Below are 14,251 nucleotides of genomic sequence, written 5' to 3'. Positions count from 1 at the left end.
ATCTCTATGTTTAAACTGTGACATCATCGAGATGCCAGACGTTGAATCGTTTTCAGGATTTATTCTTCTTTAAAAAAAATAGTTGTTTTTTTCATTATCTAACTTTGCCAAATCAATTCCATTTCATTGAAAAATTGTTTTATTGTATTGAATTATTTCTTATAAGCATTGAATGGCCTCTTCCAACACATGAGTGTTAATTAAACGCTGCATCGACCCCATTTGTGTTACTTGTAGAACATTTGTTGACAGATCATAAAAGGCGATCTGAAAATCAGAGACACAAGTTGCAATTGCAATCAATATAAATATTGAATAATAACAGACATTGCGTGTTATAATGATTGGTCAAAATAATTTTCTGTTTCTCAGTGACTACAAATACAGACATACGTACATTATGATAATGTTTGAATAGCTGTTTTATAGCACTGCGAGTACATTGTAATTGTTACATAATAGAGTAGATAAGTATGTTTACCTATTCTTCGAATTTTTATCACTTAAAAATTTCTTTTATTTCCAACGTCGTGATTTGATTTTATTTCACACTCTCTTGGAATAATTTTACTGATTTGTAAATTGTTATGCTTAGTTTTGAAAATGTGTATTTTCTCAAATTGAAAATGATTATACCTTTACTAAATTGATTTGAGAGAGAGATGAGAATTTAGATTACCCACGTGACGAGACGAGGCTAAAGAACCTTTTGCGGATACGCCTTTATAGAATTGCATAAACCACAGCTCTCTTACTTAGCGGTTACTTGCGTAGAAGGGACGATACATGAATATATGTATATACGATGTGTTGTTTTAACATTCGTGCATTCACCTTTTATAATATACCTATGTCAGAATCTATCTGATATACAAATCAGATTAAACGCAAAACTTTCATTTTCTTTTCCTTGTTTATTGACATATATAATTTTCAATGAAAATATTGTTTATTCATTAAAATTTTAGGTCTTTTCAAAACTTCAAAAACGAGTAGAAATAATTTAGTTATTATCGCTATACGATAATTATACTATTTTAACAAAAGATGTAGATGGATTTAAGGTCGGTATGTACAAAAGAATGTTAAAATATATAGTTGTATAGCATCCGGTTAACAGAGTGTTGGAATTTAATTGTCACATGTGACGTCACCTCGTGATGACTACTCGAGCTGCATGAATTAAATATATACATTTTTTTTGAACGCATACTATGGTATCAGTTACAATGTTATTTTAACAAGAATTTTTGAAATTTACTAAATAGTAAATTCTGTTGTTCAAAAGTAGTAATTTTCATGAGAGTAAAGTTTTCAAAGAAAAAAATTTTTTTTGCTGTTTGAGGTCGTTGAGAAATTATGAATATATATATATATGAGTACTAGACCAAAGACTTAACGCACGTGAATAAACTATAAATAGCAGTGTACACGATTGATAGAACGCGTCTGACCCACATTTTTCCCTTGCATATAGTTTATCTATGAGAGCCTTTAAAAAAGAATCTGTATCGAGAAAAATCTTTTAGTATTTTAAATATATCGAATTTCTAGATTATTAGGCTTTTGTAAATATAAGTGTTTGTTGAAACTGAAAATGATTTTAAAATTTATTTTTTCAAACAATTGTTTAATTATTTTTTTATCCAAAAAATCTCGTATAATGGATCATTAGTACGAGATTCTTTTTGTTTTTAGTTTATGAATTTTTTTCATTTCTTTTTATAGATGTTGTATTTTCTTTTTGTAGTTAAAAAAATGAATATTTGTTGGTGGACAAAACCTATATGAAGTGGTGGTGGTGAGCATTTTGAATTATTTTCGTCTAATACAGCCTTGGTATCTGGAGCAGAGCCAACTGTGATAATCGTGTATAAATGGTTGCTCTATGTTTCAATCTATAAACCTCGCTGGATTTAAAATATTCTTTAATTTTAAAATAATTTAAAAATATGTCTTCTTGATCATATGGGAATAAGTAGGTTTATTGAAATTTTATTAATTCACATTGTAAATGTGTTTTGATAAGTACATTTTGCGCAATGTGGTTATTAATTACTGTTATTGGTTCTATTTTTACTATAATATTCTGATATATTCATATAATGAAGGAATATATTTATTTATACTCTCATTGCTTCAATAATTTTATTTCAATGTAAATGAAAGTCGATGCCAAGGGTAAATGACCCAGGCTTTAATAAATAGATGACCTTTTCTATACGATAGTATAGGATTTTATGAGCTCATCGATCTCATAAGATATATTTATTTTTTTAGAAAGGGGTGATACACCATTAAAAAAAGAAATTAGTATTCAATTCTCTTTATTCTTGTTAATTTATATATATATATATATATATATAGCAGATCCATTTTTATTTCATTAGCACAATTACTTGTCCATTAAGAACAAGAGTTTTCTTTCGTTATGATTATTTTTTTTAAATGATACAATAGCCAGTACGAAAATTTTTATGGGATATTATTTTAAATTATAAGGGGATGTTTTTTCTATTTTTTAAATATATGCTCTTTAAAATAGAGTGAAAAATGTCTTTCTTTATTTTAATTCTCTCTCTCGGGGGTATATAATTTATAGTCATAAACTTGAGCAGAACACTATAATCACAATAGCAGGATAACGCGGAAGAAAAAAAAACTATTGTTTTATTCTCAGATTTATTCATGAGAAATTATTCTCAGATATTTTTTTTTCTATTAATGTTCTTGATAATTATATAAAACATAATTAGAAAAGGAATTTATGTTTTTTTGGGCATTTTATGAAAGAAAGAATTTTAGGTAAATGATATGATTTCAAAGATACGTTAAGGTACAGGAGTTTAATTTTTCGAGTTCTTTTTCGAATAAATTAACCTTTTTAAGGCATAATTTAAGGTTTGAATTACAGTTTTCACAGTATTATTTGTTGAGGTCACTGTTCGAAAAGAAATATTGAAGAAAAAATCGATAAAACAACAGTGGCTAGACTAAAGGCCCAACGTGGCGCGCAAAAATTTTATGTATTAGGGGAATGAGCATTTTTCGTCACGCACTCTTTCTTTCTAGACAAAGCAGGTGTAGTCGCGTATAGATTTTACCTTGTCTTTCAAAACTAACAATTATATGTAATTTCATTTTTTCCAATTTTACTACAAATAATAAAAAAAAAAATTATTTTTAGATTGTATTTTTAAAAAAATCTATTTCATATAAATAGATTATAAAATAATAATAAAAATAAAATCAATTTCGTATTATTTATGTTTCAATAATATTAATTTCTTACTATATAACAATTCTCCTTTTGATTGAGCATATACTTTGCAAGGTCTTCATTACCTTGCTAAACATATTTTTCTCTGAAAAACACAATAATTCCAATGACTATTGAATCAGTGATGCATGAGCTAGAATAATGCATTGTATAGGTATTTGAAACTATGAAGGAAAAAAGAATAAAGTAATTCTGAAAAGTGGTTTTAATATATTTTTACTAAGTTTATAAATTAATAGACAATTTCCAAATAATAATAATAATAATAATAAAATTAACGATCCAACATTTTGTCTTGTTAAACTTCCATTTTGCCTTTTGTTGTCTATTTGTCCTTGGCGTTGATATTAAATTGTGGTCAACCTGATTGAGTTTGATTTATAAAAGGGGAATACATCTCAAATTTCTTATTTTTAAACTCGTGTCCATATAATTATAAGTTTATATTTAATGGGAATTTTTTATTCGCCTTAAAATAATCGAATATAAAGTTATTAATATATGAAAAATAGGAAAATAATTTCAGGATAAATTATAATCCTCACATATATAGGCGCAAATCGTGATTGGCCTTATCCGTGAAATCTTCAAACTGCTGTTATTCAGCTTCTTTGCAACCAAAGTTTTTCTTGTCTTGGAGAAGGGTCAAGTTTCACAGATGTTAAACGCACTCTCTTGGCAAGTGCATCAGGGGCATCGCATCCTGCTATAATTTCTTTCTCCGAAAAATTCTTATTGCAAAAATGAAAATACACCCTGAGAATATAAATTTCTATAAATATAATAAATATCTCACATCTTTTGGGGAAACGTTATTTAAATGTATAGAATTTTTATAAAGTGCGCATATTAAAATTTTGACTCAAATTGATAAATTCTTTTTTCATTATTTTACCTATTAGTTATATAAGGGATGTTTTAGGATATTTAAGGTTGGCGTGTCATATATTTTTTACGCACGTGTTTGACCAAAACGGAAACAGAAAATGGGTGCTATCTGTATAATTAGACACGCCTGAATTTCCGTTGTCTGTATTATAAAATTTTTAGACTGTATTGCGTGTGCTTTGGTAGGCCCGCGCGTAAGTCTCTTACATAATTATTATCCAAGAGTTGCGTTCAATTATGTTTTCCTCCCACATATGTTTTTCTACGAAAAAAAGGACAATTTAAAAAGGCATGACATCCTTGCCTTTAAATAAACTTTATTTACATAAGTTAAATAAAATAGTAATAAATAAATTTGATGTATATTTTATAAATTTTTAATTAATAATTTATTAAATTCGGATTATCTTTTTTTGCAGGGTGCTGGACACTAATAGCCGAAACGATTAAAGGTGAGTCAGTTTTTTTTTAATTTACAAAGTTTATAGAAAAAATTAATTTAGATTTTAAAAGTTCAGTTATGAACACGGTAGGCTTTTTTTTATCTTTTTTCCTGCATTTCAAACTGTGACTCAAAATAAACCGACCAAGAAACACGAAGTTGCATTTCTTAAGGTCATTGAACTCGAACCATTTTATTATTGGTATAGAATGTTTTGTACTAGTACTAGTATAAATAATTCATTTATAGAAAAAAAAGATTGTGACATTATTTCTCTCAAAGGGATTTTTTCAAAAAAACATTTTTTTTTTCAAAGAGGCTTGATTGAAAAGTCCTTTCCCTTTTTCTCGCGGCTAATTTTAAAACCACTCTTGGTGCATATAAGAATTTTAGTATAAGGTGGTTCCTTTCATTCCCAATGAAAGACGAGGGAAGATGAAGTTTACTTTTGCGAAAGTAGGCTAGTCGGTCATTTTTTTTACTTCAAAACACTTAATAAAATTTTTTCTATTTCTTTGTTATTATTAATAAAGAATTATAAAAATTAGAACAAAAAATTACGTAAATAATAATGGAGAATTTTTTATATAGTGAAACCTAACAGTAGAATGGATATTTTAAAAATATTTTCTCTCGTTACGTAGTTTGTGAACAATAATCAGATTCCACGGATTTTTTTTTCTTCTTTATATCAAAGGTCACAAAAATATCCTTGGGGTTGTAAATCTATATCTTCATATATAAGTTCTGACAAGAAGTTAGACTGGTTCCTTTACCGCCATATGTTTACTACCTGTTGCAAAATTTTTGTTCACATTAACCAAGTTGTGGTACTTATAGAAACTTTTCTTTCTCTTTAAACCTGAACTTGTTACTGTCTATGTCAATCAAGTCTTCTGTAGACCGCAGAAGTTTTAATTAACGTAATTTCTTCTTTTTGAAACATGAACTATATTATGGATTCATTATACAGAATGAAATCTATTATTATTATTATGATTTTAATATAAGTATACACTCAGATATTTGTATCAAATAAATTTTATTTGCGTTAAAGGTTATTAGGTTCTGAGACAAATATTTGATTCAAATAAAAGATTTCTTCTGGATGTATTAATATTATTATTTATAGAAAGTATCTTTTTATTGGATCTATTATGTTCAATTTAAAGTGTTGAATAGGAGATGAAGCTTAGAAGATTATTCTTCCAAATTAGAAAATTGAGTATTATAATTTTTTGTATTCTTTTTCTTCTTAAAGAGAAGTTTCGATTGTGAGAGCTAGTACTCTTGCTGCAGTCATTGCGACGCCAGACATTCGATCAATACAACGCGCTCCTGCGGACGCCATATCGTATATATATGTATGAATTACCTTCTGTTGCGTGCGAGGACTCATATACTTTCATTGATTGACCCTTCAAAGTTGTCAAAAAAAAAAAAAAAAATTAGTTTCTCATTTATAATTCAATGTGACTAGTTTAGCAAATACTCTTCTAAGTGACTGGTTTTACCAATAATTTTGATTATAAAAAATATTTATAACGATTAAATTACTTTAATTATGGTGAAATTTATAATAGCAAAATATTCCTCTTGAAAAAAATTGTTAATGATTTTGCGAATAAATCCTTGGATTTTTTTTTGTATAAGAAAAAAAAATTTGTGAAAATTAACGATCTTCATCAGTATTTTATTATATTCATTCAATGTTGATCGGACTTGATCTACTGATCACACCCGGAAACTGCATATTTGGGTTAAGTGTCGACTTCCGTGCGCAACAGTTGTTGTCATAAAATTAATTGAAAGTGATCTGCACTCGTTTTAACTAATTGAATTGTTCAAGATTCAGGTGTGTCACGCACCTATATTTCAATTCGTAAACATTACACAATCATTTTTTTTAAATAAAATAGATTTAATTAATATTTACTTTTTTTAAGGATTACTTTTTAGTTTATTTTTAATGAAAATAATTTCAAAATTTGTTACTAACAATTTTGGAAATAAAAATCGTTTAGTGTTTTCTTCTTAAATTACCAATTATTGTGCCAATAATTAAGTTTTTTGCTAAGACATGTGAAACTAGTTAAAATATTGCACTGTCGTTGTTAGGTTGCGTCTTTTCTCAGTACATATACATAAATTATTGTTGGAGGGCAATATAATGACGAATGGAAGAAGAGAGTTTGATGTCTAGGAGCCGGTTACAACTTCCGAGTACTGTAATACACGCGTATAGTCGGGAATCATCAGCGGGTCAGTCGTCTGGCAATGTACCGTTAAAGACTGCCATCACGTTTATATAAACTCATATAATGCTGACGTCCTGTTTCTGATCTGATATATACTAGTGGTGCGCAAAATTTATTCCTATATATGAATAGATTATTACTTGAATGCATATAATTTATTATTATTATTATGAATAAAATTTGTGACGACCTCTGAAGAAGTTATAATTACGAATATAATTGAAAAAATAGTCTTTGTGATATTTTCACTCTTCAAAAATATAAACTATATAATGTTTTCCTTTCTTAGGTTTTCGCTTTCTTTAGAAAAAAATACATTACTCTTTATTTATTATTTAGGAAAAATTATTATTTATTATTATTATATGCAAATAGCAAAAGAGATTGTTTTATTTATGCTACAGCTGGCAAACAAATCTGATAGAATAAATTTCACTACAGTTGAAGTAAATTGGCAGCTTAGATGTATCTTTATACTCGACAACGATGAGGTTAACAGGGAAAATCGTTCAGGTGAATAAGGTGTATCGTACTCTTCCACTGTTCTGCTTCACGGTCTGGCCATGACCGCGTAATAATCGTCAGGTAACTGTCACTTTGGTTCGTTGAGTTCAAGATCGAGGTACACCTTTTCCTCTCACAGTATAGATAGATAGTTTTAAATGCAGGTGCACATATGTCTCATCTGTTTTCTCTGTATTGTCTTTTGTAAATTTTCAAAAAAAAAAAAAAAATTCAAATTCGTTGGATATCGATAAAACGATATCGAGACATACTTGTTCTCCCGTTATCATGAATAGCAACATTCAACTTAACTTTTCATTTATAAGTAATTTATCGTTCGTTATCTTGTTAATGAAGCATCATCATTGAAACTGCATATTCTTAATTCAATAGTTAGGAAACAAAAGTCGTTTACAATATTAACAAAATTTTTTTTCTTTATTCCCGACAAACATTAGCCTAGCCTCGTTTTCAGTGCAATGATCTCTTTAAAAGGAATATATTGACATTGTACTTTTGATAAGAATATTTCATTATAAATGTATTATAAACAATGTGGAAATTTTTCAATTATTCATTTCATAATAATCGTTTTAATTAATCATTAAGAATATTATTCTAAATAATAGATGATTTGTGGACTTCTAATTTTAATTTAAGTAGATATTATGTTTTATGACCTAAGAAACTTAACACGTGTCAGATCAAGAGGTTCATAAAATTAGATCACTTTAAGCATTTAATAACTTACTTTGCATTCTTTCCTTTTTTTATTCTACTTTTAATTCGCTTTTTTGATTATGGATCTTATTATATGACTAAGGTCTTCAAAAAATTTTTATCCAGAAAGTATAATTTATAATATATATATAAAATTATAAAGAAGCTACTACTCGTTTTTTTGATGAGATTCCCGTATGTTTGAAGAAATCCAAGTTCTTCCCTCTCGGCAATGAACACGAGAACAGTGGGCGTGGATACCTCGTCCTACTCTTTTATAATGCTGACTCATCTTTCTTCTGATAAAAGTCGAAGTTCGATTTTATTCTCTATAACAATTTATCCTATATCTTCTCTGATTTCTGAAATTAATTAAGAATCCGTTTTTTCTATTCATTCTTAAGTATTTTCAGTGATATAAACTTTAGAAGAAAAAAATTAAATAATAACTAATAGATTCTATAATCAATGTGATAATAATAGTAATTAGATCTTTAATTAGAAAATTAAATTTGCTAATTTCTGTCACATTTTTTTCGATAGTATAAAATGTGTAAGAGTATTCTCTCTTCTCTCTTTACAGTTAATAAACTAGGCTAAGCTGGATCGTACGACTTTCGCTTCACAGCGACTGAGGCGTTCATAGATAATAATTATCGTCAAGTGCACTCTGCGAGACGTGCTTTGTGTATTTTTTTTTTATTCTCATGAGCCTTCTTCGTCGTGTAAACTATATAAAAGTGTGTATAGATGTAGTACACTCTCTGTTGTCAATGTGGTAATTTTTTTCCCCGGTGTCTCGCTCCATCTCTTCCTTGAGAAGGTGTCACTCACCTACCTACATTGTAGAAAGGTGTAATGAAGTAGGTAAAACTACAAATACTAATTTTTTTCAACAATTGTTCAGTTGTAAGAATTTATAAAAATTTGAGCTTTTTTTAGGAAAAAATAACCTCAGTGAAGTTTACAACGATTTTTTGAAAACCTTTTTCTGGAAAATATAAATGAAAGAATCATATGGGTGGTTGACATCGATTCCATAAACAAAGATGAAGTATATCGATTTACAAATCACGTAATATATTGCGTTATAGCTTTTCTCTTAAGAGTTCATACAAGTATTGTGAAATCTATGTGTGGTAACTCTACTTTTGCAAACTTAACTCCTTCGAGTGATTAAAGTCTTGGAGATCTTCAAACTTATTTTTTCATGTAGAAGCTAATATAAAATTCTATATAAATTTTATAAGTCACTATAAATTTTCGTATTCTTTATTTCGTTTAAATAGTAGTTTCATTAAATAGTTAACTGATGTTGTTTTGGTTACAATATATCTTTTTGGACAGATGGTCATTTATACGTTCATTAAAAAGTGTTTCGAAACCGTTTATTTTTTTAAATAATCAGCTTTCTCTAATCCTGTAATATTAGAAATCTTTTTGATTGATTGACCTGGTTAGATTCAGAAGAATTGAAAAGGCATTGTGTCACATTTTGGTTGAAAAATGATTTCTTTGAGTCTATTGATCATTATAACAATACTATTTTATATATCTAACAAAGCAGATAGAAATATTTTAATTTACAAACAATATTGTTTATTATTATTTTTATTAATTAGTGTATATTTTTCACTCTTAGCTTCATATAATCTTTTGCAAATCGTTTGAAAGAGGCCTTGTTTAAAACAAGTGATAAATTAAAAAGATTCAAGTGAATGTTTAAGATTTTTAGATTAATTATAGATGTTTGCAATATTAGATTAGAGACAGTTTTAGCGTGCAATGTGAAGTATAATTGCAGATTCTATTATTCCCTGAGGTAAATCTATAATATGAAAATGTTTTAACGCCTTGCGTGTCAGTTCTATTTTTATATTTATATATCCAACCAGCGTTTGTTCATTCAACTTGTGATTACAATTTATCTTAATGGAAGTAATTAGTTGTTAAAGGTTCTTCTTGTAAAATAGACACGTAAAGCTAGATATTTAACGGTCAGCTGAGTGTTATTATTAAACGCGTGTGTATTCGAGAGGGAAAAAAGAAGTGAAATTTACAAGTTTTCTTCGCAAAGAGGAAATTTTCGTTTCCAGTGATTAAAATAAAATTATATTTTTCAAGACTCATTTAAATTTGATATTTTAAGTAAGTTTTATTTTAATATTAAGTTATAATGAATATTCTCAATTACGCGAAGAAACGAAAATCCTTTATTGCATATACATGTCAAGAAAGGTAAAAAACTTGAAAACTTCATTTTTTTTAATTCTCGTCACTCGCGATGAAACTTGGGGTTGTGAATCCAAACAAGTGCATACGTAGCATGATTCTATGGTCGAATGGAGGATCGAATAACTGACGATGGAAACAAAGAACGAAGAGTAGAAAAAATGAGGAATGAAAAAAAGGGAGGGTTGGGTAAAGATGACGTCGCGAGAGGGGCTAAAGTAGAATTTTACTTGGATTCGTTCAACGATTTATTTATAGTTCTTTTTTTTTTTTTTTTTTTTTTTTTTTGTTTTTCCATTCTGGTTTTTTTCATTTTGTTTTCTTTTCTTCTTTTTATTGAATTATTTTAAAATGAAAACTCTTTTATGAAATTAAATATTTATATTAATTTTCTTTTTTGATTGTAACATTTTCTCTATGTAAATAATAATGTAGACACAATAAAAAAGTATGACGTAATCAGTTATAATATACTAAGGGGTCATTTGCAAAAGTCAAGTGTTTTAAAATAAATCGTTATAAATTTAAAATTTTCCTGATGGCAACATTTTTAAAATTCAAATATCAAAATGACGTTTGTATTCATGTCGAGAAACTCTTTACAAGGAGGAATGACATTTTTCTTTTAAGAAATTAACTTGCATTCTTCATATACGTGAATGGTGATTCATAGAATAGTCTAAATATATAATATTAAGCGTAGAGAAAAGCCGATTGACTGTACTTTATTCGTCTGTTTTCTCGTAACAAATAATTAAAAGATATAGAAAATCTAAACATTAAAAAAAATTAAAATGTTAACCATGAAAGATAGTGATATTAAATTTACACATTCTTAAGTAAAAAATTTATATTCCTTCAGGTTTTTGTATATTGTATTCTTTTTTTATTTATCACACTAATCTGACAGCTAAATATTGAGTCAGTATTTTAGTTTATCAGAATAACGCTTTGGAATTCTTTTTCTTATTTTTTTGGCTCTCGGCTTAACACGAATAATATCCTCTTGAGACAGGCTTTATGGAGGTGCTGCTTTTTCGGAGGCTCTTGATTAGAAATTTCGTTAAGGGTCGTAGACTCTCAGATCTTTTTTTAAAAAAGAAAACCTATTTGTTCAATACTCTTCGTATTTTTTATATTCAATATTTTAATTTTATTTGAAATTAACAAATTTTTTAAATAAAATTAAATAAGCGTTTTGAAAAAGAAATGAAAAAATATATTCTTTTGACTTTTTTGCCGAAAAATATTTGGAATATTATATCATATGAGGGTAGCACACCCTTCTGTTTCCCATTCCTGATAATATATCTACTTTTGGATGTCGTAAAACCGAATTTTATTTTCAGAGAAAATTAAATTGGTTACAATTTCTAAAAAAAGACCAAATTTTTTAGATAATTTTTTTTTATTATTATTAAGAAGAATAAATTTATAAATGTTTAAAATAATAATGTAGCAGTGATTAGAAGTACTTAGTATAACTAATGAAATTTAAAAACTATAATCAACATAAATTTTTTTTATTTACAAAAGCATTATCAAAGAAAACACGCTATGTACTTGATGATAGCAATTAAAAATTGAAAAAAAAAATTGTTGTAGGTGTGCGTGTTTTAATAAGCTCACGAACATCGTTTGCACGTGCCACAATGTCACTTCCCGCATATAAGTGTACACACGCATGATATACACACCACTCTGCATTTTTAGGCGTGGCACTGTTGTACATCAGTTTATTATTAGCCTGACTTTCAGACGTGTATGATTCTTCATGCATTAAAAACAAAAAATAATATATAACGAAGTTTACCATCGCCGGTATCAAATTGATATATACGCTCTTATAAATCGAGTTTGTAACACTAGAAGTCTCATCATTAACTTTTTAAACAATAGCGTGTAGTTTTAAATTCATTACATTCTCCCGGACAATGCTCTACAACAGTTACAAAGTTTTATGTTCTCACGTAATTTTTTTTATATACAAATATATGTAAAATGCTCTTTCTGTAATATAAAGAAAGTGAAATTCCGTAAAGTATTACACAATACTATTATTAGAATATTATCACTACATACTTTGATAATTAACATGACTTCAACTTAGTAATTGGTCTTATCACTAAATAAAACCATAATTAAAATTAATTTCAATAATTTTAATTGTATAGTTATGAGTTAAATCTTCTTAAATGTTTGTTGCAGTAGAAAAATAGTTTTAGAAATTTTTTTCCTGACTTTAGAAATTGTTGAAAGATCATCAATAATCCTGCCAATGACCTTTTATGTTGAGCCCTTCTAGTCTCCTCTCGATTTCACGGGGTTCAATGCACAAAGCTTTAAGCCTAAGCTCTCTTAGCATATAAACAAAAATTGTAGAGAGAAGCCTTTGAAAAAAAATCTCAGTACCAGAGAGTGAGAGAGAAAGAGAGGCTCACTCAGAAATATTTAGCAATCAGCATATAGTTCATGACAGTCATCTCAATTCTCCTGTCTCTCATTTCTATCAAATTACATGAATGACGTCATCACCCCTCTTTATTTTTAAAAAGAGATTATACAAAAGGTCATGGTAAAGAAGTCGTCTTCAAGTCATTGCACTTGAATTTTTAGAACTCGTGATTTCCATTTTTTTTAAATCTTATATAAAATTTAAATTTTCTAATGGTTATAAATTTTTGTTTGTTTCAGGTGAGTCAACAAATGCTCTCGATTTTGAAATAGACTTCGTAAAAAAATAAACCAGGTAATTTTTGCAAAATTAATTTCTTTTAATGTGAAGAAAAATGAGAAGTTGTTTTTAGAAATTAATTTTTTGTTTATTAATGCCTAACGAATGCAAAGCGCGAGAAAAACGTATTAATTAGCATTTGGCAAATACTTGAACTGGTGTGAACCATGACTGCAGTAGGTCAAACTATGTGATGTAACAAAAGCAGACAAGATTCTAAACTCTTTATGTACATCAGTCTTTTTAAAGCTCTTGAAGCACCATTTCCATTCAATTACGTTATTATATAAAAAAATCCGTACACTGCAAAGCTATTAATTCATCTTAAAAAAAACAGTTCTTTAACTATGCTGTTAATTTCTTGTTAACTCGTAGTAGTTACAAAACACTTGTTTCTGTTTTTAATTTTGTGCATTACGTCATGCTCAATAAAGATGTGATCCTATAGTTACATGTCATCAATCATTAAATTGAACGTTATTGTATTTTCATCAATAAAATTGGCAGTAAATTTGTTTTTTACCATTTTAATTTACTGTGTTATAGTCTATATATTTCAAAATTAAATTAAATTAAATTAAAATTAAATTTTAATTATACATCTTTACACCTGAAATTGTGTTACATCACTGACGTTAAATAGAGTTTAAACAATTTTAATTGTTTGCAGAGATGATAAACTTGATCTCTTGAAGGAGAATTAGTTTTCAGTGATGATTTGAAAATTGCACATCAAGTTAAATTTATTCTCATAATTTTTAATATATTTTTTTACAATATTGTATGAAATTTGAATTGTCATTTTTTCTAAAGAACAATGCTCCATCTTACATTGTGCTTAAATACCATAAATCAGACTTTGTTAAATTCCTTAGTGTATTTAGATATTGAGCATGAAAATGATTCTCAAGTGGTGAGTGATATTGTGCGAGGAAGTTTGTTTTCACCTTCTGCTATGTATCTAAATTTTTTTATTGTCTTTTTTTCTTTTTCAGTCAGTATTAGTTGAGAAAAAATTGAAAATGACAGACACGAGTCAACAAGAGCTCTCTGAGCCTCATACAAATGGAGTCGTCGATGGCTTAACAGAAGAGGAAAAAAGTAAAATGAGACCCGCCGATATTGACGCAGTGAGTTGTTGTTAATTTTACACATAATTTTTTCCCACGGAATCTTTAATCGATAGATAAAAA

At 27.7% G+C, this 14,251-nt stretch overlaps 1 protein-coding gene across 8 annotated transcripts in view; it reads left to right on the top strand.

Moving 5' to 3' along the window:
• Nucleotides 1–14,251, top strand: part of LOC127291039 (protein hu-li tai shao) — a 29,981-nt gene that overhangs the window by 1,879 nt on the left and 13,851 nt on the right. For 6 of the 8 annotated variants that reach the window (XM_051319937.1, XM_051319936.1, XM_051319935.1 and 3 more), the window contains exons 2-3: nucleotides 4,588–4,620; nucleotides 14,054–14,188. In XM_051319937.1, the coding sequence (XP_051175894.1) occupies nucleotides 14,081–14,188 (108 nt within the window). In that variant the 5' untranslated portion in view covers nucleotides 4,588–4,620; nucleotides 14,054–14,080. Of the gene's footprint in view, nucleotides 1–4,587; nucleotides 4,621–13,018; nucleotides 13,074–14,053; nucleotides 14,189–14,251 lie in introns of all 8 variants that reach the window. The other 2 variants (XM_051319931.1, XM_051319932.1) reach the window with 1 other exon arrangement.

The sequence above is a fragment of the Leptopilina boulardi genome, unplaced genomic scaffold (assembly GCF_019393585.1).
Source record: "Leptopilina boulardi isolate dan_hultmark-lab unplaced genomic scaffold, ZJU_Lbou_2.1 LbouV2_123, whole genome shotgun sequence".
NCBI lineage: Eukaryota > Metazoa > Arthropoda > Insecta > Hymenoptera > Figitidae > Leptopilina > Leptopilina boulardi.
This window is presented reverse-complemented; position numbering and strand designations above follow the sequence as displayed.